The sequence below is a fragment of the Anomaloglossus baeobatrachus genome, chromosome 1 (genome assembly GCF_048569485.1).
Source record: "Anomaloglossus baeobatrachus isolate aAnoBae1 chromosome 1, aAnoBae1.hap1, whole genome shotgun sequence".
Taxonomy (NCBI): domain Eukaryota; kingdom Metazoa; phylum Chordata; class Amphibia; order Anura; family Aromobatidae; genus Anomaloglossus; species Anomaloglossus baeobatrachus.
In genome coordinates this window covers 585,401,146-585,425,215 of record NC_134353.1, presented here as the reverse complement: position 1 = coordinate 585,425,215, position 24,070 = coordinate 585,401,146, and the positions used below count along the sequence as shown (strand labels likewise).

Here is a 24,070-nt window from a genome sequence, read left to right as displayed (position 1 = left end):
TGACAGCACACGCTGAACACACACACGGACACACGCACACACATACACACCTACACCACGGGCCGTGCAAAACGTGTGTGGTTTGCACGGACATTGGAAAGAGGCCTAACATAGATATAGAGTATTTTGTCACAGAATCTGAAAGTGTCACATCCCCAAATGCCGTTACCGTGCAGATATAGGGTTAATCTGCAGGTTAATAGTGTTCCAAAGCTGCAGTACAGAGCCGGCTGTCAGTCAAAGTTCAGGGGCGGTGCTTATTGCTGACAGCAGTGACTGAATCTGCGCTAGCACACCTCTATGGATAAAAGCCAGGGCTGCCAGGAGCAATAACCTTTATTTCCTCCCTTTAAACACACAAAATAAAGAATACAGCAGCGCGCTGTATATGCTAATATATGCAAGCACTGAATATGTGTAATTTGAACTGCATTAATGCCGTATAGAATAGGCCTATAAAATGAAGATACTTCTTTTATGCACAAAGTTCACACTTGCTTCATTCTGTTAGGAGGTGCTGCTGGTCAGTTTTTTTCTTTCTTTGTAGTAGACAGCTTTTGGTGAGTCTTTGATGTTGCAGATTTTCTGCACAATTTCTGCATCTATTATGTAAATTAGGTCACTTGCATTTTTTACATACGTTTTTGTGTGTATTTTTTTTACATGCATTTTTACTGTGTTTTTGAAGCTATGTTTTATGTCTCTTTTTCGTATGTTATGTTTTAAATAAAGCTGCTTTGTTTTTGATACTTACTGGTGTTTGGCTTTGACAAAACTTTGTTGATATATGAAGGTGCCATTTACAGGTGTTTTTGATGTGTTTCCACTGTGGAAATGCATGAAAAATATGTGTTTTTTGCATAAAAGATTTTTAACATTTAATGCAAGTCTACGGGGAAAATCTGCACAGAGAACTCCGCTTATCTGCAAGAGAAATTGACATGCCGTGGATTTGAAATACGCACTGCAAGTCAATTTACTCTGAGTAATGCCGGAGTCACACTTGCGAATAACTCGCATCGCATCAACCCGGTACGGCAGCACACTCTAACACGAGCGTCTCAGCAGCATAGAAATACATGCAGCCGACCTGCTCCTGTCCGGAGAGTGTGCGGCCGTGCTGGGTGATGCGATGAGAGACTCATGTGAGTCACTCGCAAGTGTGACTCCAGCCTAATAAAGAAGCACAGTAGACATGAGATTTCTATAAATCCCATCCACTATGCTGGAACTGGAAGACACTGCGTTTTCAATGCAGCAAAAATATGCAACGTCAAAAACTCACTAAAAGCTGATTGTGAGAATGTAGCCTAATACGGGCATCACACAGTATGATCTCTCGTGCGATTGCACGAGCTATCGTACCCGCTCCCGTCGTTTGTGCATCACGGTCAATTAGTTGCCCGTGGCGCACAAAGTCGTTAAACTGCCGTCACACGTACTTAGCTGCTGAGTGACCTCGCTGTGGGCGGCGAACATCCACTTCCTGAAGGGGGAGGGACGTTCGCCGTCACAGCGACGTCACACAGCGGCCAGCCAATAGAAGCGGAGGGGCGGAGATGAGCGGGACGTAAACATCCCGCCCACCTCCTTCCTTCCGCATAGCCGGCGGGAGCCGCGGGATGCAGGTAAGCTGTGTTCATCATCCCCGGGGTGTCACACGGAGCGATGTGTGCTACCCCGGGTACGATGAACAACCGGCGCAAAGTAGAATAAATGATTTTTTATAAAATGAGCCACCTGTACACGATTCGCGATTCGTAACCAATTTGCGATCGTTTACAGACGCTCATAGGTGTCACACGGGACGACATCGCAAGCGATGCCGGATGTGCGTCGCGAAAACCGTGACCCCCGACGATGCATCGCATGATAGATCATCTCGTGTGAGACACGTACCAGAAAATCACGGACATATTAAATATTTTCAACTTACCTTGCCTGCGAATCGCTCTGGAGCCTCCGCTCTCGGCAGCTTCTGCCTGGCTCATGAATATTCATGACAGCAGGAAAACCCGACCAGGAAGTAGCTGCAGAGAGCGGTGGGCAGACGCTGCAGAGTTGGAGACTTCAGCACCATGGACAGCAGCAGTGAAGGCAGGTGAGTAATGTCCATATGCAATCACGGATCACGGATTGCACATGGACAACCCACATGTTCCGTGAATCACGGAACATGGAGGGACATGTGCGTGTTTTACACGTCAGTGAAGAACATCTGTGTTTTTCACTGACGTGTGAAATGGGCCTTACAGAATTTTAAATGCCGCAAAAAAATCATAAAATTGTCATGAAAACAAATCTAGGGACCCAAAGCCCAATTTCTATAATGTTTTAATCCCAGTGTGTATTTAAAGCTCTCCAGCTTTTTTAATGAGTGGTTAACTGTCACATCAGATTTGTCAACCTTCTAACAAACCTGCTTATGTAACAAGATTAAATAAAATGTTATCACAATGGTGGATAGACAAGAACTTTAAGTCTCTGCCAAAAAAAAAGTTTAAAGAAAAAGACAAACTGTGAAATTTCAGGATTACTTCGTTCTTTAAAAACAGAATTGTATTCATCTTGTGGTTGATGCATCATTTCCATGAATTCCTGACTTGTTAAATAACGTAGGAAATGTTCTGTGCTTTATGGGATTTTTCATCTTCCAAAATAAAAAGCAGACCTAAATCTATACCTTCGAAAGGCTCATCATAACAGTAATTAGTATAATGTGCCCTTAAAGTGCCCTTCACATGCCTATGTTTCCAGTATGTGTCATTGTTTTTTTTCACGGACACCACACGTACCCATTATAACGTATAGAGATCTTCACATGTCCATGTCTTTGCAAGGACTGGTCTGTGTGAACCGCCTGGAGATATGTCAGTTTTGTTCTAGCATCATGGATGACAAGGACCAATATAAGTCTATGAGTCCATGAAAAATACGTACGGCACACGGATGGCCACTGCGTGTCATCCATGTGCCAGCCATGTTTAGTATTGTAAAGTATAGGAAAAGCTTTGTCATTTCATTCTTTCCTTATGCATACCAGAGAAACACGGATGTTACACTGATGAAAAACACTGATGACATCGGCACTGGTTTTATATATGTTTTATATTCACATATAAAGGGATCCTAAAGGCCACGCTGCGACATCGCTCAAGCGATCTCATTGGGGTCACGGAATTTGTGACATACATAATGCCGCTTTAGCAATGTCGTTGCGTGTGACACCTATGAACGATTTTGCATCGTCGCAAAAACGTGCAAAATCGCTAATCGGTGACATCACCCCCTCTTCCCAATTATCGTTGCTGCTGCGTGTACGATGTAGTTCCTCGTTGCTGTAGCAGCACACATCGCTGTGTGTGACACCGCAGGAACGATGAACATCTCCTTACCTGCGGCCGCCCGCAATGCGGAAGGAAGGAGGTGGGCGGGATGTTACGTCCCGCTCATCTCCGCCCCTCCGCTTCTATTGGGCGCCCGCTTAGTGACGTCGCTGTGACGCCGAACAAACCGCCCGCCTTAGAAAGGAGGCGGTTCGCCGGTCACAGCGATGTTGCTAGGCAGTAAGTAATACTAGTAAGTAAGTAGTGTGACGGGTCTGAGCGATGTTGTGCGCCACGGGCAGCAATTTGCCTGTGTCACACAACCGATGGGGGCGGGTACGCACGCTAGCGATATCGGTAACGATATCGCAGCGTGTAAAGCAGCCTTTAGGCTGGGTACACTTCTCTAACACCTTTTATTAAGTTAATTAATCTGAAAAAACAAAAATGCAGCAACTGCACATAGCCTAATGTATACAGATGCCATTCAGACCATGGTTAAGTTCCATCAATGCGTTTTAGTGAGTTATTGGTGTTGCAGATTTGAAACACGCACCACAAATCAGTTTACACTAACAAAAAAAAATGCTCAATACTCATGACATTACTATAAATTCCACCCACTTTGCTGGAGCTTTAAGAAGCTGCTTTTTTTTCACTGCAAAAATACATAGAATCAAAAACTCAACAAAAACATATTGTTGGAACTTAACCTTATTCAGTAGGTCTCCATAGACTACGAACAAATATGGATTATGTAGTCAATTCAGGAATCTTATTGTTATGGTTAATACATTACAAGCCACTAGTAGGGAGTGGTTGTTGCTGAAAGTATAGACCCCCTGTGTTGTCTGTGTAGAGATTAAGGTTTCTTGTTCAACCCTGAGTATAAAGGACATATGTTTTCAAACACATAAGATAACATCTGTTTTAATGCACTTTTAGTACATATGGACACCATACTTGGGGTTCCTCTGCTCTAGGCCTCAGAGAGAAGAAGCTAAGTAAGGTATTCAGATGTCCGTGTTTCATTTGTTGTTTTCACATGTACCCATTTTAGTCTACGGAGTTGTTCACATGTCTGTATTTGTGTAACTGCCAAAAAAAAATAAATCACAGAGACGTGTTCGTTTTTGATTGGAGCCATAGATGAAATGAAGATTACTAATACAAGTCTATGAGACCATGCAAAGTGGACAATCCATGCGCTGTCCTTGAAAAACATTGTAGTTGAGACGTTTTATTTTTTATTTTTCCATAAGTTAAAATCATTGATGAAACACTGATGGGAAAAACTGAGATACTGACTTAGGACTGATGAAACTGGGATGACATGTGGACCATTTTGTGCATAGGTAAAAATTTGTGGATGTCTGAATAAGGCCAAAATGTACATTATGTTCACGCAGAGATTTTTTTCCCCAGTTTTTAGAAATGTTTTACACAAAGTAAATCCATATGAAAAACTCCTCCAAACCAACTTCTATAATGTTTAATGGGGATTTTAAAACCACTTCAATATGTAGCAAAATGTGAGTGGTACAAAGGTGCGGATTAACACCACTTTAATGGCTTGTAGATCCACAGCAATCCACACTTTATTGCTGCAGACAACCAAGGGTCAGCCTTAAGGCCCCTTTACACACTGAGACTTTCTAGTGATCCCACCAGCGATCCCAACCTGGCCGGGATCGCTACAAAGTCTCTGGTGAGTCGCTGGTGAGCTGTCAAACAGGCAAACCTGGAAAACGACTTAGCTAGTCATTGGGGACGTTGTAAAACAGCTTTTTGAAAGGGAAGTCGCTAACAAAGTCTCTGGAAAGGCCCCTTTACACACTGAGACTTTCTAGCGATCATGCTGCACAGCGGGAAACAAAGGACCAAAGAATGGTCCTGAGAGATGTGTAGTGCTCAGCAACCTCCCAGCGGGGGCCAGGTCGCTGATGCGTGTCACACACTGCAATGTCGCTGGGGAGGTCGCTATTACGTCACAAAACCGGTGACGTTACAGCGATGTTGTTTGCGATGTTGCAGTGTGTAAAGGGGCCTTAAGGCTATGTTCACACAGGACGTATTTGCTTCTTTGTTTTAGCATGGTTTTTGTTTTGGTTTTATGCAAATCCATGCTAATAAAATGCTGGCTTCACAGTACCAGCAAAGCCTATGAGGTTCAATAAATCTCATGCACACACACAGACAAAACTGAAAAGGATTGAGGGAAATGGACCCAGCACTGAAAATCTGTATATATAAAAATCCAAAAACTTTATTTATCTTAAAATCTTCAAAGGGATCTATAAGGTGAGAGGATACACATAAGAGCACCTTACGCGTTTCGGATGAAAAATAAAAACAAGTCCTTAATCATAGGTGAGTATGCATGAAAATGACACATACTAAATATCCAAAGGCAGACTTCAGAAGCCAGCCTTAGGATATTTAATATGTGTCATTTTCATGCCACTGCATCAGGGCAATTGGAAGGAGCCACGTAAAGTGGAAGCGATCAGACATGCTGTCACTCAAGGTCGGGACACCTCTGACTGCAAACAATCACAGATGCAGGGAAAGTAGTGAATATGCATGAGGCTAATGAGTGGCCCCATAAGTAGAAGGATGGGTCACTGGAGCAGGTACAGCCGCACCGGAGACTGGTAAGTATAGTACACTTGCTTTATTTTTTTTTTCTTTATTTTTACTTTTTTTTTAATAACCTTGTGCCGGGTTCACATCAATCCCGGCTCGGGCCCGCCACTTGGGTACTTTTGAAACCTTGCGGTTCTGGACTTGGTCCAGCCATCACTACCTGAGGAAGTGCAAAAAAAATGCCGTAAAAAACTAGAAAAACGCCATAAAAACTGCACCAAAAGTCTGGCCAAAAACCATACCAAAAAAGCAGAAAACCAGCAGACTTCCTGCCACAAGATAAGGTTTTTCGTGTGGAAAACAAAACGCAGCAAAAACACCTTGTGTGAACATAGCGTTAGATTTCTGACATGCACTGTAATCCACAGTAGAATTCCACTGGCAAATCTGGCCCGGCTATGTATTACATGATGGCCCATTCATCTGAAGTAGAACAAGTATGGCACTTTATCTGTACTGCTCCATTCTGATTGAAGCTATTGTCAATGTGAATAAAAAAACATTCTGCACACTTTTCATTGCAGCTGTCTTCCAGACCCCCTCATCCTACACAGGCAATGAAACATTTTTCATATTCTTCTGATGCCCACAGCCATTGACATGCATATTTGGTTAGTTTTGAATTACTAGACACCACCCACCCTTATAATTCCATTGAGTAAAAAGCATTCACCAGCTTGCTACCACTGACTCCTGGATTAGTTAACAGATGAATGAAATTCATAATGACACATGCCAGCAGACACACTGCCATTGAAATAGATATTATTCCCTATGACAGCACCTGTTGTGCACCCCTTATCCACTTTCTATAAATTCCATGCCAAATTATATTCCATTTATAGCACAACAGTTTTGGTTTCTTAAAAGGAACAATGTATAGTAGCTATTCCTAAATCAGCCTCCATTATTAGGAGTAGAGGTTTTTTTTTATAGTAGCCAAATTCCTGTGAAGAACAACTGTCATAAAACAAATGGAAAGACATAAGTAGAGCATAACGCTACATTACCACATCCGTGTGCTGTCTGTTTTTTCCGCAGACAGCACTCTGACCCATAGAGTTTAATTGATTCATCTAAATATCAGTTGTAAAAATGGATTTGTGTCTCTGGTCCGTGAGACTTAGGGGTACTTTGCACACTACGACATCGCAAGCTGATTGCAGCGATGCCGAGCGCGATAGTCCCCGCCCCCGTTGCACATGCGATCTATTGTGATAGCTGCCGTAGCGAACATTATCGCTACGGCAGCTTCACATGCACTTACCTGCTCTGTGACGTCGCTCTGGCCGGCGACCCGCCTCCTTCCTAAGGGGGGCGGGTCGTGCGGCGTCACAGCGACGTCACACGGCAGGCGGCCAATAGAAGCAGAGGGGCGGAGATGAGCAGGACGTAAACATCCCGCCCACCTCCTTCCTTCCTCATTGCAGCCAGGACACAGGTAAGGAGATGTTCCTCGCTCCTGCGGCTTCATACACAGCAATGTGTACTTCCGCAGGAACGAGGAACAACATTGTACCTGTTGCTGCAGTGAAATTATGGAAATACCCGACACTACACGGATCATACAATTTCAACACTTTTGCACTCGTTAATCGTAGTAAAAACGATGTCGACAATGACGCCGGATGTGTGTCACTTTCGATTTGACCCCACCGACATCGCAGCTGCGATGTCGTAGTGTGCAAAGTACCCCTTAGAGAATTTGCTATTCTCATAGGCTTTGTGGATCAGATTGTGCCATTAAAGTCTATAGGGATCTATGTAAAATAGATGAAACAGTGAAGACATACTTTGTACTGCAGCGTTTATCCGAGTTTCATTTGTTTTTTACTGTTACATATAATACAATGGTCACGGTAACGTAATTCAAATGGCAGCCCTTCCTTCTCATGTCTCAGCACTGGCTATAGTCTCAAGAAATACATCTCCCAAAACCTGCATCTCAACTGACAAAGGACCTGTATTATAAGCACACACACACCTCAGTGAATCGAGAAAGGCTGTGATACGAGAAGAAATAAATCTTCTCCGCTAACTGCGCATGGAGGACTGAGGCTTGGAAGAAATTACTTTGTGCTCAATTTGCATGCTAGAAGATTTATCTCTCCTCCTCTCTCAGCCCTTCTTCTCAGCTCTCGGAGATATGTGTTCTTACAATACATCTCCTCTGTCAGTTGAGACACAGGTCTCAAGAGCAGTGTTTCTTCAGACTGCAGTTCATCCTCACATGTGACTAGGATGGGCTAGCATTTGAATTAAGTGACGAGGGTTCCTGGAGGAACCCTTTAAGGGTGCGACCGCACTTTGCTTTTTACCTGCTTTTTACCTGCTTTTTCAACTGCAGCGTTTATTGCCAAAATGGATGTGTTCTGCTTTTCAAGCATAGTCTATGGGAATTTGGGTTTCTTGTGCACACTATGCAGTTCAAAATGCTGCCTTTTTGTGGCAGAAATTTGGGCAAAAACTCAGCTTTGCACTGCAAAACCCAAATGGCAAAAACAATTGACATGTCAATTGTTTTTGCCATTTGAGCTTTGAACTGCAAAGCAGAGTTTTTGCCCAAATTTTTGCCACAAAAAGGCAGCATTTTGAACTGCATAGTGTGCACAAGAAACCCAAATTCCCATAGACTATGCTTGAAAAGGAGAACACATCCATTTTGGCAATAAACGCTGCAGTTGAAAAAGCAGCAAAAAAGCAGGTGGAGACATAGCCTTAGGCGGGCTTTGCACGTTGCGACATCGTAAGCCGATGCTGCGATGTCGCACGCGATAGTCCCCGCCCCTGTCGCAGGTACGATATCTTGTGATAGCTGGCGTAGCGAACATTATCGCTACGCCAGCTTCACATGCACTCACCTGCCCTGCGACCGTCGCTCTGGCCGGCGACCCGCCTCCTTATTATGGGGGCGGGTCATGCAGCGTCATAGTGACGTCACACGGCAGGCGGCCAATAGCGGCGGAGGGGCGGAGATGAGCAGGATGTAAACATCCCGCCCACCTCCTTCCTTCCGCATAGCCGGCGTGAGCTGCAGGAGGCAGGTAGGAGATGTTCCTCGCTCCTGCGGCTTCACACACAGCGATGTGTGCTGCCGCAGGAACGAGGAACTACATCGTACCTGTCGCAGCACCAGCATTATGAAAATGTCGGAGCCTGCACCGATGATACGATAACGACGCTTTTGCGCTCGTTCATCATATCATCTAGGATTTACACACAACGATGTTGAAAGTGACGCCGGATGTGCGTCACTTTCGATTTGACCCCACTGACATCGCACGTGCGATGTTGCAACGTGCAAAGCCGCCCTTAGAGTCTATGGAAAAAAAAAAGGTCAGACAGTGTACCTGCTTTAGTGAAAAAATGGATAAGGAAAAAATGGGAAGCAACTAATATACATCTATGATGACACCTCAGAAAAAAATTGGTTAATTTTTGTTTAATGGTAACACTCACATGGATGTTTAATACCAGTTTACAATTACATCCTGATCTTCAAATTAAAAGCCTAAAGTTGTCAAAGGTCGTATGCCTGACAGCTACTGATAGCAGAGATTCCAGACACAGTAATTCAAAGTGCCGTTCTTTCTAGTGAAAATTAGAGATCTCCAATTGCAGCCCCCACTAAATTAATTTTTCATAGTGTATTCAGCAGGCCTATTATTATTAGAGGCAGGAATGCAATGACAGGTAACATTTCTACTCAAAACGTATACCAGAGAATCCACCATGCATAATAGGTGATATCCTACCTAACCCTGCTCTCTCACCCTTCATACTGACCTTTTCAACACTCAGAACAAGCAGTATGAGTCTACAATAGCCCCAGGGGCCATTATAAAAATTGTAAGTTTTCTAATTTTTTATTTTTTTTTAATAAACATCATGATATGAAAATATCTGCTGGATTTGTGACGCCCTGGACAAGCCAGGGGTCACAGGTAATGACATCACCACACCCTACACCCCGGTTAGGCACATCAAAGCTAGACCAGAAATCCTTGTTGCCTTCCTCAGGGGCTGATGTCCACACCAGGGGGTGGAGCCAGGCGGTTGGTCTCCACCCACCAAGGAGTTCACAGTCCTGGAGGAGGGAGAACACAGGCAGTGAGAGAGAGAGTTGAGCTCAGGCAGAGCTTGAGTGCAGAGGAGTTAGAGTTGAGTGGGAGAGGTGGAAGTGTGAGGAGAAAAGTGACAGCAACAGAGCCTGAAGTTAGTCCGGGTGTGTGCTCCGGACGGAGACAGCAAGGTTAGCAGACGGCGGTGACCGTCTGCAGGAGTGGCCTATCGGAGGTGCCGTGAGGACCGTGGACGGGTGGTGACCCGGCGGTACCGGACCGGCACACAAGGAGAAGCCAGCACCATTGGCAGGGGCCTTTCGGATCCCGGCAAGGCTAGGAGTCGCCGTAAATTTGCCAAATCCGTCAGTGAAGGGGACCTCCGGGTTTCCAAACAACTAAGTTCCGATTGAAGGCAACAGTCCAACCGTATGAGAGAGACACCGCCACCGCCAAGGCACCAGTTTCTCAGGGCCAGCGCCTGCGGGCAAAGAGGGGCTCCTCCGGCCCATATCCAAGTCGGGGAGCGGGTTACCGGTGGTAACCCATCGCTACCAACATTACACAAGGTGCAGGGAAAGAGACAGTCACCGTTAACTACCGGGGAAAAGCAACAGCAGCCGTCCGTGGGAACCGTCTTTCCAGCCGTGTGTTTTACCGAGAACTGTGTCACCGTCTCAGGCTGAGTGAGTACCACCGTGCCGTGAGGCACAGCGCTGCCCCCCGCGACCCTGCACCTCACCAGGCCCCGCACCTGGCCTGCCATCCCTCATCCTCCACCCCATCACTGGGCCCCGGGACAACCAACCCCTACCCACGGAGGGGAGAACTAACAACTCTGCTGCTCCCTGTCACCGCTCCCGGGATCCCCATACAGAGCAGCGGTGGTGTTACCAAAAATCACCACAACCGTGGGTGGCGTCACGGACAATAAATCCCCAAAACCAAACCCCTTTTCACTCATGGGCGAGGAGCGCCGCTCGAGTCCCCGGGATCCGGCCCATCGCTCGAGCCACCGAGCAGCAGCGGCCGCAGCAGCAGCGGCAGCCAGACCCGAGCAGTGGGAGAGCTCAGTGTCCCCTCCTCCACCCGCGATAAATTCCTTGGTGCCTTTTCTAATTTGTAGGACTGATGCACTGTCACCATTAGGCTGCTTTCACACATCAGTTTTTTGCAATCAGGCACAATTCGGTTTGTGCCTGATGCAACGGATCCGTCTCCGATTGTGTAAAAACTGATGCGACGGATCCGGTAAAAAAACGTTTTTTTTTTTGTTTTTTTTTTTTTTAAGCTGAGAAAGAGAGAGAGACCCTATCATCCCCGTACAAAGACCGCCACTACCACCCCCATCATACCCGCACACCCCTGCACTACCGCACCCATCATCACCGCACACCCCTGCACTACCGCACCCATCATCACCACACAACCCTGCACTACCGCACCCATCATCACCGCCCACCCCTGCACTACCGCACCCATCATCACCGCACACCCCTGCACTACCGCACGAAACATCACCGCACACCCCTGCACTACCGCACGCATCATCACCGCACACCCCTGCACTACCGCACGCATCATCACCGCACACCCCTGCACTACCGCACGCATCATCACCGCACACCCCTGCACTACCGCACGCATCATCACCGCACACCCCTGCACTACCGCACGCATCATCATCGCACACACCCCAGCACTACCGCACGCATCATCACCGCACACGCCCCGGTACTACCTCGCGACTCCCTTCAGTTGCTGCCTGGAGCTGATACAGAGCGGCAGTGTTCTACTGCCGCTCTTGGCAGCTTCATGTAGCAGAGCTGAAAGCGTCGTGGGACCTCTGTGGATTACGTCGGACCTGGAGGGGTATTTGGGGATTTTAATAAAATGGTGAAAGAGGGTGTTTTTTTTGTCTTTTATTCCAAATAAAGTATTTTTTCTGGTGTGTGTCATTACTTTCACTTACAGGTTGATCATTGGGGGTGTCTCATAGACGCCTGCCATGATTAACCCCTTATTATCCCAATGGCCACCGCACCAGGGGAATTCAGGATGAGCTGGATAGAGTCCCGGGACTGTCGCATCTAATGGATGCGGCAATTCCTGGCGGCTGCTGGCTCATATTTTTAGGCTGGGGGGCTCCCCATAACGTGGGGCTCCCCATCCTGAGAATACCAGCCTTCAGCCATGTGGCTTTATCCTGGCTGGTATCAAAATTGGGGGGGACCGCACGCCGTTTTTTTAAAATTATTTTTTTTTTTTTACAGCAAGAAATAGACCCGCCCACCGGCGGCTGTGATTGGTTGCAGTGAGACAGCTGTCACTCATCGTGGGGGCGTGTCTGCCTGCAACCAATCATAGGCGCCGGTGAGCAGGGAAAGCAGTAAATACGAGATTGAATAATGGGCAGCCGGCATTTTCAAATCAGAGAAGCCGCCAGCAGTGTGACAGCCGTGCAGGGCCGCGCCGGTGATCGGTGAGTGGGTGAGAGTGAGTGAATGAGTCAGTGAGTGAGTGTGAGTGTGAGAGAGAGAGAGGCTGGTGCCACACGGGGCACTACTGCGATTCTCGCATAACACTCGGGTCGCGCTGGCAGCACAGCAGGAGCCGAGTGTTATGCTTGTATCCCTACGACTGAGGTCCGACCGTGCGAGCAGACCTCAGCTGTGAGGGGCGGACCAGCTCTCAGGAGGGGCGGGCCAGCGCTGTGGAGGGGCGGGGCGGCACGGAGGAGGGGAGGGAGGGTTTTCTCTCCCTCTCTCCTCCGTTGCCGGCTATTGCAACTCTCGCTCTGCACGCACAGTACACCGGTGTACTGTGAGTGCAGTGCGATTTTTCTCTTACCCCATTCCCTTGAATGGGTGCGAGAGAAAGAGTCTCGCATTACAATCGCAGCATGCTGCGATTGTTTCCTCGGTCCGATTAGGGCTGAGAAAATAATCGCTCATGTGCGCTGACACACAGGCTAATATTGGTCCGAGTGCAATGCGATGTTTTATCGCACTCCACTCGCACTGATTTTCTTAGGCCAGAGAGAGAGAGAGAGAGATTTTCTGACAAGCAATGAATTTATATCACTTCTGGGCATGCTCAGAAGTAAAAACCGAATCCGGTACATGCTTCTGGCGTTTGATGCATGACACCGGATTCGGCGTGCATAGACTTTCATTATGCACCATGCTGCACAGCGCCGCACCCGGCGCTATGCGTTTTTTTGCAGCTAGCAAAAACCTTTCCTCTCTGCGTCCTGTGCGGCCGCCAGAGTGACGATTTTTGACACAACCGGCAAAAACCGGATCAAACGCAAGTACATGCGGCACAATCCGGCGCTAATAAAAGTCTATGAGGAAAAACCGCACCCGGTGGCAAAAAAAAATGGATGCGATTTTTCTGCAAAGCGCCGGATTGTGCCGCACAGCAAAAATCTGATGTGTGAAAGCAGCCTTACAGATGCAAAATTAGAAAACTGATGGCACTTCCTAACAGACAAATGTGAATAGGTGCAAACTGAACATGAAATGTAATCTAAAGCGGGCTTTACACACAGTGACATCGCTAGCGATGTCGCTGGTGAAAGCACCCGCCCCCGTCGGTTGTGCGTCACGGGCAAATCGCTGCCTGTGGTGCACAACATCGCTCGGACCCGTCACACATACTTACCTGACTAGCGACGCTGCTGTGGCCGGTGAATTGCATCCTTTCTAAGGGGGCGGTTTGTTCGGCGTCACATTGGCGTCGCTAAGTGGCCGCCTAATAGAAGCGGAGGGGCGGAGATGAGCGGGCCGAACATCCCGCCCACCTCCTTCCTTCCTCATTGCGGGCGTCCGCAGGGACGGTGTTGTTCCTCGTTCCGCAAGAACGACGAACAACCTGCGTCCTGCAACAGCAACGATAATCGGGATTAGAACGACGTGTCAACGATCAATGATTAGGTGAGTAATTTTGATCGTTTAACGGTCGTTCGTGTGTTTCACACGCAACGATGATGCTAACAAGGCCGGATGTGAGTCACGAATTCCGTGACCCCAACGACATCTTGTTAGCGATGTCGTTGCGTGTAAAGTCCGCTTTACAAATATACAGCTGCACTCTGAGATGCTAAGGTATGCAAACATTGAACATAGGAATTTCGAGATACATTACTGCTAATTAAATACATTTAAAAATTGAGGCCAGTTCTATGTGAGCCCAGCAGCCAATGTTAAGGCGTATCTCTCTTCGCTGGGTCCCTACCTAAATGCTTCTACCACAGCTGAACAGCCTACAATTTTATGGGTGGGAATGAACCTGCTCATAAGAAATTATGGGTGCAAGTGTAGTGACCAGAAAAGCCAACACTAATGTGTGTTTTGTATTATCTATGTGATTACATTTGTGACACCTATTCCCCACCTTGGGAGGAGGTAAATTATTTAGCATTGCGCTGCCCTCTACTGCCTTGCTTTGGTATTGCAATTGATTTGAAAGCAAGGAAGTGGCTGTTGGGGGCGGAGCTTGAGGAGGCAGTTAAAAGAAAAACCGGTTAGATGCGGTTGAGTTGCTGTGATGCAGCAGAAAAAAAAAAAAAGACCTCCATTGAGATCTGCGGGGAGTGTAATTATCACCCTATTCGGAGCGCCCCGTTTCTGCAACAACAGAGTACTGAAAAACGCAGTTAATCCAATTGATAGTGACATCCATCTTCCCAAGGCCGGGATAGGAAAAGCACTTGAACTAGTCCACTGTGTAAGAGATCTCTTTATTTATTGCTATGAAATGACTGTCTATTGGAAATGGAAAAACAACTTTGATTGACTAAAGGTTGGCTACAAGACTTCAGTAAAGTTCCTCATTTACGTTTTTACAGAATCCTTGGTGTCTGTCTTCCTTCAGCGGCCTTATACCTGGCAGATATCACCACAACTCAGTCTCCTATCTCTGTTATTTTTCTCTTTATAATTTGCCACCTAACCTAGGGATTTGCTGGAGCCATCGGAGCCACCGTGACCTGAACATCCTCTGAGGTAGTAGGCCCGGCTTCTCACAAGGCGGTGCGGCAAATTAAACAAGCATGACATTGTGTGATGCCTACTAATCAGAAGAGGCACCGGGGGAGGTCAGCAAGTTCAAAGCGGTAAACAGGGCTCACATTCGGCAGCTGTGGAGTACTGACATGGTCACTGGGCCAGGATCCTGTGAACCAATTTAGGCTGCTTTCACACATCCGGCTTCAGCTGTGCGGCTCAATCCGGCTGTGCAAGTTATGCAACGGATGCGGTGAAAACACCGCATCCTTTGCATAAGTTTTTCCCATGCGGCACGTCCGGTTTTTGCCGCTTGCGGCATGCTACTGAGCATGTGCAGTGGCAAAAACCGCATGCGGCGGCCGGATGCGGTTTTTGCCGCATCGCGCCACATCCGGCCGCCATAGGCATTCATTGAAAAATGTGCTGCATCGGTGCGGCGCGATGCGTTTTTTTTTTTGCCGCACGAAAAAACGTGCCAGGCAACGTTCCATCTGGCCGCCACATCGGCTAAATCTGCTGCATGCGGCAAAAACCGGATGGAACGCAAGGCCTTGCGGCACAATACGGCACTAGTTAAAGTCTATGCAGAAAAAACGCAACCGGCAGCAAAAAAAAAACGGTTGCGATTTTCCCGCAAAGTGCCGGATTGTGCCGCATTGCAGGAACCGGAGGTGTGAAAGCAGCCTTAATCTTCAGTCAATACCAGAAGATGTGATAACAAATAACTTCTAGTCACTTTAGAAATCCCCATTCACTCCAGCGCTGCCACATTGATGCGTCTCACAGTGTTTGTGAGCTGTCCGGCAGTAATGAGGTTTCAGCTCTCACATCATGGTCTCAGCGAATATGATTGTACAGTTATCTTGTGAACATCAAAGCCAATGACTAGTTGCAGAAGTCACATAAAAATAGTTGAAACGTCATCACTGCAGAACAGCTAAAAAAACCCCTGTTATTTAGAATGAATTGATATGGGTTTTAACTGGTGAGTATATGACATTTGCTTCTTTGTTTGTTTGTTTTATTGTAGCTCCAGTTATCAACACATTAAAAAAATACTTGACAACCATTTTAAACTTGAATATAACATAAATAAAATTCTGGAAACATTGTAAATTCAAGATTCATATTGTAATAAGCAAATATCCGTACAGGCTATTACCGAAGCAGGCACACTGTGAATAATATACTGTTTGGCCTCTGTGTTAAATATTTTGTCAATAACTGTTTTTACAGTATACCATACTTTTAATATCCAATTCGCTAGTGATATTATGGTTTCTATGTTTAACAAAAAACGCAATGAAGTGCCAAATCCATCACACAGCAGACAGTGGTTTCCCAATGTACTCCATTCATTTATTATAGAATTCGTCAGATTCTGGTGATGTCTCCCACTTATAGGGTTAATCTCATATTCTCAAATTGGCATAAACAGCATAAAAAAAAGCAAGTTTGCAATTGATTTGCCGTTTTCAATTTGCTGTCATTCTCATGTTGTGAGAGCGTTTGGCTTATATTGTTTACAGCTCGTTGCCAAGGAGACGACCACAAGAGTTTGTCCATTCATATTTCAGGCTGATAAGTTAACTCACAAACTCCCAACCACCTTTCTCCAGCCTCTTAAAGGGTATGTCCCATCTGGTTAACCCCAACTTAATTAATTCATAGACACTAATTAAAATACAGTGGATCTTCAAATTTTCAGCTAGATCCTGACAGCTTCTTAAGTATCCGTGGCATATTACAGCTCAAACTAATTAATAGGGTGAGAGTCTCTTTCATAAGCATCTTTCATCCTGCTGGCCATTGTAATCTGCGGAAACCTAGACAGTTTGACAAAGAATGAGGAGCAGTTTTCCAAGTTTACTGTAACAATGGTGTGATCCAGTCTCAGACAGGTGTCAGTTCCCCACGCTAGTCTGAATGATTTCCTGTGGATGCTACAAGTGCTATGAAACACCAGCAACATCAATTTCTAGATAGACAGGTATGAGGTAACTAGAAAACAAAGGATGACACCACAGTCCACAGCTTCAGATGCAAAAATATCCCAGGTGACTCAACAAGCAAAATAATAAAGGCAGCACCCCAAAATATGTGACTTATTTACCCAGGATGAATTTTCTGTCTTTTTTGGAGTGGCCTCTATCGTTCTCAATATTGATAAATATATAGATAGATAGATAGATAGCATACATAGGTCAGCAGTCACGTTTTCCCCGTGCCAGTGCCCCTGGCCCTCACCTCCATACAGCTGCACATCTTTAGTGCCCATCACCCCATGTCAGTTACTTCAGCACCTTCTTGTACTTTTCTTACAGCGCACTCCCCAGGGTGCAGCACACTCCCCAGGGTGCAGCACACTCCCCAGGGTGCAGCACACTCCTCAGGGTGCAGCACACTCCTCAGGGTGCAGCACACTCCCCAGGGTGCAGCACACTCCCCAGGGTGCAGCACACTCCCCAGGGTGCAGCACACTCCTCAGGGTGCAGCACACTCCTCAGGGTGCAGCACACTCCCCAGGGTGCAGCACACTCCTCAGGGTGCAGCTCACTCCTCAGGTTGCAGCACACTCCTCAGGGTGCAGCACTTACCTGTCACACACAGCAGTGCAGGGAGGCAGAGCAGCAGCATATTCTCTCAGGCTGAGCTGCAGGTACCACTGAGGCCACCTAGTCCAGAGGGCTTCAGTCAGAGCCTCTAGGACGGGCTGAGGATGTGGAGGCGGGATAGGGGAAGGTGGGGAGTGAACTGACAAAGACAAAGATTACAGGGGAGGGAGGAAACCCATGCTACTCCTGACAACTTCCAGACATACAGACCGCAGGCACAACGTGTAAACTGCTGCACAGCATGTGAGGGAACAGTGCTGACACACACCATGCCATTGTGGGCTACTACATAAATGTCTGTACACATCCTACATATAACAATGACTCAATGCACACTGCTCCTATACACATTCTATATATAACAGTCACCTCATACTGCCTCTATATACATCTTATATATAACAGTCCCTTCATACACACCCTCTGTATACACATCCTATATATAACTGTCACCTCCTACACACCATCACTATACATAAATATCCTACATATTACAGTCACCTCATGCACACTGCTCCTATACACATTCTATATATAACAGTCACCTCATACTGCCTCTATATACATCTTATAGTCTTAATCGCCTCATGCACACTGCTCCTATACACATCCTACATATTACAGTCACCTCATGCACACTGCTCCTATACACATCCTACATATTACAGTCACCTCATGCACACTGCTCCTATACACATCCTACATATTACAGTCGCCTCATGCACACTGCTCCTATACACATCCTACATATTACAGTCACCTCATGCACACTGCTCCTATACACATCCTACATATTACAGTCGCCTCATGCCCACTGCTCCTATACACATCCTACATATTACAGTCACCTCATGCACACTGCTCCTATACACATCCTACATATTACAGTCGCCTCATGCACACTGCTCCTATACACATCCTACATATTACAGTCCCCTCATACTGCCTCTATATACATCTTATATATAACACTCACTTTAAACACACCCTCTGTATACACATCCTATATATAACTGTCACCTCATACACACCATTAGTATACATAACTATCCTACATATTATAGTCACCTCATGCACACTGCTCCGTCCTATACACATCCTACATATTACAGTCGCCTCATGCACACTGCTCCTATACACATCCTACATATTACAGTCACCTCATGCACACTGCTCCTATACACATCCTACATATTACAGTCACCTCATGCACACTGCTCCTATACACATCCTACATATTAGTCACCTCATGCACACTGCTCCTACACACATCCTACATATTACAGTCACCTCATGCACACTGCTCCTATACACATCCTACATATTACAGTCCCCTCATACTGCCTCTATATACATCTTATATATAACACTCACTTTAAACACACCCTCTGTATACACATCCTATATATAACTGTCACCTCATACACACCATTAGTATACATAACTATCCTACATATTATAGTCACCTCATGCACACTGCTCCGTCCTATACACATCCTACATATTACAGTCGCCTCATGCACACTGCTCCTATACACATCCTACATATTACAGTCACCTCATGCACACTGCTCCTATACACATCCTACATATTACAGTCACCTCATGCACACTGCTCCTACACACATCCTACATATTACAGTCACCTCATGCACACTGCTCCTATACACATCCTACATATTACAGTCCCCTCATACTGCCTCTATATACATCTTATATATAATACTCACTTTAAACACACCCTCTGTATACACATCCTATATATAACTGTCACCTCATACACACCATTAGTATACATAACTATCCTACATATTATAGTCACCTCATGCACACTGCTCCTTCCTATACACATCCTACATATTACAGTCGCCTCATGCACACTGCTCCTATACACATCCTACATATTACAGTCACCTCATGCACACTGCTCCTATACACATCCTACATATTACAGTCACCTCATGCACACTGCTCCTACACACATCCTACATATTACAGTCGCCTCATGCACACTGCTCCTATACACATCCTACATATTACAGTCACCTCATGCACACTGCTCCTACACACATTCTAGATATTACAGTCGCCTCATGCACACTGCTCCTATACACATCCTACATATTACAGTCGCCTCATGCCCACTGCTCCTATACACATCCTACATATTACAGTCGCCTCATGCACACCGCTCCTATACACATCCTACATATTACAGTCGCCTCATGCACACTGCTCCTATACACATCCTACATATTACAGTCCCCTCATACTGCATCTATATACATCTTATATATAACACTCACTTTAAACACACCCTCTGTATACACATCCTATATATAACTGTCACCTCATACACACCATTAGTATACATAACTATCCTACATATTATAGTCACCTCATGCACACTGCTCCGTCCTATACACATCCTACATATTACAGTCGCCTCATGCACACTGCTCCTATACACATCCTACATATTACAGTCACCTCATGCACACTGCTCCTATACACATCCTACATATTACAGTCACCTCATGCACACTGCTCCTACACACATCCTACATATTACAGTCACCTCATGCACACTGCTCCTATACACATCCTACATATTACAGTCACCTCATGCACACTGCTCCTACACACATTCTAGATATTACAGTCGCCTCATGCACACTGCTCCTATACACATCCTACATATTACAGTCGCCTCATGCCCACTGCTCCTATACACATCCTACATATTACAGTCGCCTCATGCACACCGCTCCTATACACATCCTACATATTACAGTCGCCTCATGCACACTGCTCCTATACACATCCTACATATTACAGTCACCTCATGCACACTGCTCCTATATACATCTTGCATAGCGTCGGACTGGGGTGTCTGGGGCCCCCAGAGGAATTGACTCCAGGGGCCCACCCTACTGCTATATGCAAATACCTGTTAGCCGTTATCCCCGTTATAGTGGAGCATAGACTGTGAAGCACAGGCGGCTCCTGCACATCTCCTGTGTGCACACAATAACTGATGTACAATTACAGTAGTTTGCAGGAAGGGGGATCTTTGGTGAAAACAAGTTATCACCGATCCAGAGGTGAGGTACGTGATCACTTATTGAATGAATGGATCAGGGGATGAGTCGGACATCAGCTCCACTTTAAGGCCATGTGCGCAAGTTGCGTTCAATTTCGCAGCATGTAAGTCACTGCATGTGCGTCTCAGAACACAGCCAAAAAAGCTGCGTTCTGAGACACATTTGGCAGAACGCAACGTGCGCACATTCCTGGTGAATTCATGTGTTATGGATGCTTGCTCTGCCATAGGCAGAGTGGGAAAAGCATCCAGAATGTATATTTTTGACAGTGCGGTCCCACTCGGCTGTGCAGCATCCCCATAGACTTGCAGCAAAGTCGAGCGGGACCGCACTGTCAAAAAGAGCATGGCTGGCTGCGAGATAGAACCGCACGATCAGAATGAACTCGGATGAACTTCACCCGACTTCATTATGATCGCGAGGCTCTGTGCGTGTGCCGCGGCTTGATTTGCGGTCACACGTGAACAGGGCCGGCCTTAGCCTGAATGGCGCCCTGTGCAAAACTGCCCTTTGGTGCCCCCCCTACTGATTTTTTTACCCAGTTTCCCAGGAAACAAACGAGGACAGGAGGCCATTTTTTTTAATATCCTAAGAAAATTGATCTCTTCAAATGTACAATAAATTACAAATTTGTGCTGGAGAATCTGCACCTCAAATCCACCACGTCTGATCTCGTTTTTTAGAGGTCTTCTGATTTCAACCATTTATGCCGTATCCATGGATATTACACCCAACCCCAGCTCCGACTCCACCCCTCAAGCCCTCCACACTCACCACCATTCTTAGAAAAATGTGTGTGTGTGTGTGTGTGTGTGTGTGTGTATGTGTGTGTATATATATATATATATACTAGAAGGTGGCCCGATTCTACGCATCGGGTATTCTAGAATTTACGTATTGTGTAGTTCATGTATGATTTTTGTTATATATATATATATATATATATATAGAGAGAGATGTTGTTGTCTGTAGTTACCAAGTGTTTGTGTAGGCGCTGTACATGTTCTGGGTGTTGTCTGGGTGTGACGGGGGTGAGAGCGGTGTTGTATGTGTGTTGCGTGTGTTGTGTTGTTTGTGGAGCGCTGTGTGTCTGTAGCGTTGTGTGTGTGTTGCGCGGTTTGTGTGTGTGTGGTGTGTTTTGGGGGGAGGTATGTTTTGTGCAATGTGTGTGTTGTGCGGTATGTGCGTATATTTGTGTGTGCCGCGGTGTTTGTGTGTTGGGTGTTGTGTGTGTGCAGCGTTGTCTGTGTGTGTGGGTGTCTGTGTAGGGCAGTTGTTTGTGGTTCCCAGTGTGTGTGTGTGTGTGTGTGGTGTGTTGTGCAGTGCGCGCGCGTGTGTGTGTGTGTGTGTGTGTGCATCAGCCTCTCTTCTCTCAGTCTACCTCTCCCAGCCTCCCTCCTCCCAGCCTCCCTCAGCATCAGCCTCCCTCTCCCAGCCTCCCCAGCATCAGCCTCCGCCAGCATCAGCCTCTCTCCTTCCAGCCTCCTCCAGCATCAGCCTCCCTCTCCCAGCCTTCCCCAGGATCAGCCTCTCTCCTCCCAGCCTCCGTCCTTCCAGCCTTCCCCAGCATCAGCTTTCCCCTCCCAGCCTCCCTCAGCATCAGCCTTCCCCAGCATCAGCCTCTCTCCTCCCAGCCTCAGCCTCTCTCCTTCCAGCCTCCCCCAGCATCAGCCTCTCTCCTTCCAGCTTCCCTCAGCATCAGCCTCCCCTTCCCAGCCTTCCCCAGGATCAGCCTCTCTCCTCCCAGCCTCCTTTCTCCCAGCCTCCCCCTCCCAGCCTCCCTCAGCATCAGCCTTCCGCTCCCAGTTTCCCCCAGCATCAGCCTCCCCATGCATCAGCCTCCACCAGCATCAGCCTCTCTCCTTCCAGCCTCCCCCAGCATCAGCCTCCCCTTCCCAGCCTTCCCCAGGATCAGCCTCTCTCCTCCCAGCCTCCTTCCTCCCAGCCTCCCTCAGCATCAGCCTTCCGCTCCCAGTCTCCCCCAGCATCAGCCTCCCCAAGCATCAGCCTCCACCAGCATCAGCCTCTCTCCTTCCAGCCTCCCCCAGCATCAGCCTCTCTCCTTCCAGCCTCCCTCAGCATCAGCCTCCCGTTCCCAGCCTTCCCAGGATCAGCCTCTCTCCTCCCAGCCTCCTTCCTCCCAGCCTCCCTCAGCATCAGCCTTCCCCTCCCAGTCTCCCCCAGCATCAGCCTCCCCAAGCATTAGCCTCTCTCCTTCCAGCCTCCCCCAGCATCAGCCTCCCCAAGTATCAGCCTCCACCAGCATCAGCCTCCCTCGTCCCAGCCTCCCCCTCCCAGCCTCCTCCAGCATCAGCCTCTCTCCTCCCAGCCTTCCCCATGATCAGCCTCTCTGCTCCCAGCCTCCTCCAGCACGCCGTGCTCCTCTGCCGACACTCACACACCCGATCGCATCCACTCACACACACCCGATCGCATCCACTCACACACACCCGATCGCATCCACTCACACACACCCGATCGCATCCACTCACACACACCCGATCGCATCCACTCACACACACCCGATCGCATACACTCACACACACAGACACTGACGATATCGGACATACGCGCTTATACTCACAACATCCGGGGATATCACATGCTTCTGGCCATGTGATCCTCCCGCAGGTCCTGGAAGCTCACAACAGCACAGTCCCGCCGCCGAGAAGCAAGCGATATCCCAGGATGTTGTGAGTATGTGGATGCGATGTGATGTGTGAGGTGTGTGTGTGATCTGATTTGTGTGTGTGTATGTGTGTGTGTGTGTTATGTGTGTGCTGTTATGTGTGTGCTGTTATGTGTCTGTATTTTCCGCCGTTGCAGGACCTTGATGTGTGGATGCGATGTGATGTGTGTGAGAGTGAGTGTGAGCCGGTGTACACTGGTAACTATGATACACATCGGGTAACTAAGGGACCTTAGTTACCCGATGTGTATAATGGTTACCAGCTTTCACGGCCTCCGTCAAGATGCCAGCATCGCAAGGTTATGTGTGGCGCTGCTGGGATCGTGACGGAGCCGGTGTAGAAGCAAGCGATATCCCAGCATGTTGTGAGTGTGTGGATGTGATGTGTGAGAGTGAGTGTGAGAGTGAGTGTGAGAGTGAGTGTGATCTGATGTGTGTGTGTACTCACCTGGGAGTCGCGGCTCCGTGTCAGTTGGGGCAGAGCGAGCGTGCATTGCGTGAGGGGGGCGGGGCCTGCAGAGAGCCGGGGCGAGAGGCCAATCCGTGTGGGGGGGCGGGGCCATGGCGAGCCCAGCGGCCAATCAGCTTTGTGTCACCGTAAGGACACAATTTTGGAG

At 47.3% G+C, this 24,070-nt stretch overlaps 1 protein-coding gene across 2 annotated transcripts in view; it reads right to left on the bottom strand.

The window, feature by feature from the left end:
- The window catches only part of MAMDC2 (MAM domain containing 2), a 171,116-nt gene extending 153,359 nt beyond the window's left edge, over positions 1–17,757 (bottom strand). Inside the window, exon 1 of one of the 2 annotated variants that reach the window (XM_075340073.1) lies at positions 17,643–17,757. In XM_075340073.1, the coding sequence (XP_075196188.1) occupies positions 17,643–17,682 (40 nt within the window). In that variant the 5' untranslated portion in view covers positions 17,683–17,757. The remainder of the gene's footprint in view (positions 1–17,642) is intronic. The other variant, XM_075340065.1, reaches the window with a different exon arrangement.
- Positions 17,758–24,070: the final 6,313 nt, after the last annotated feature.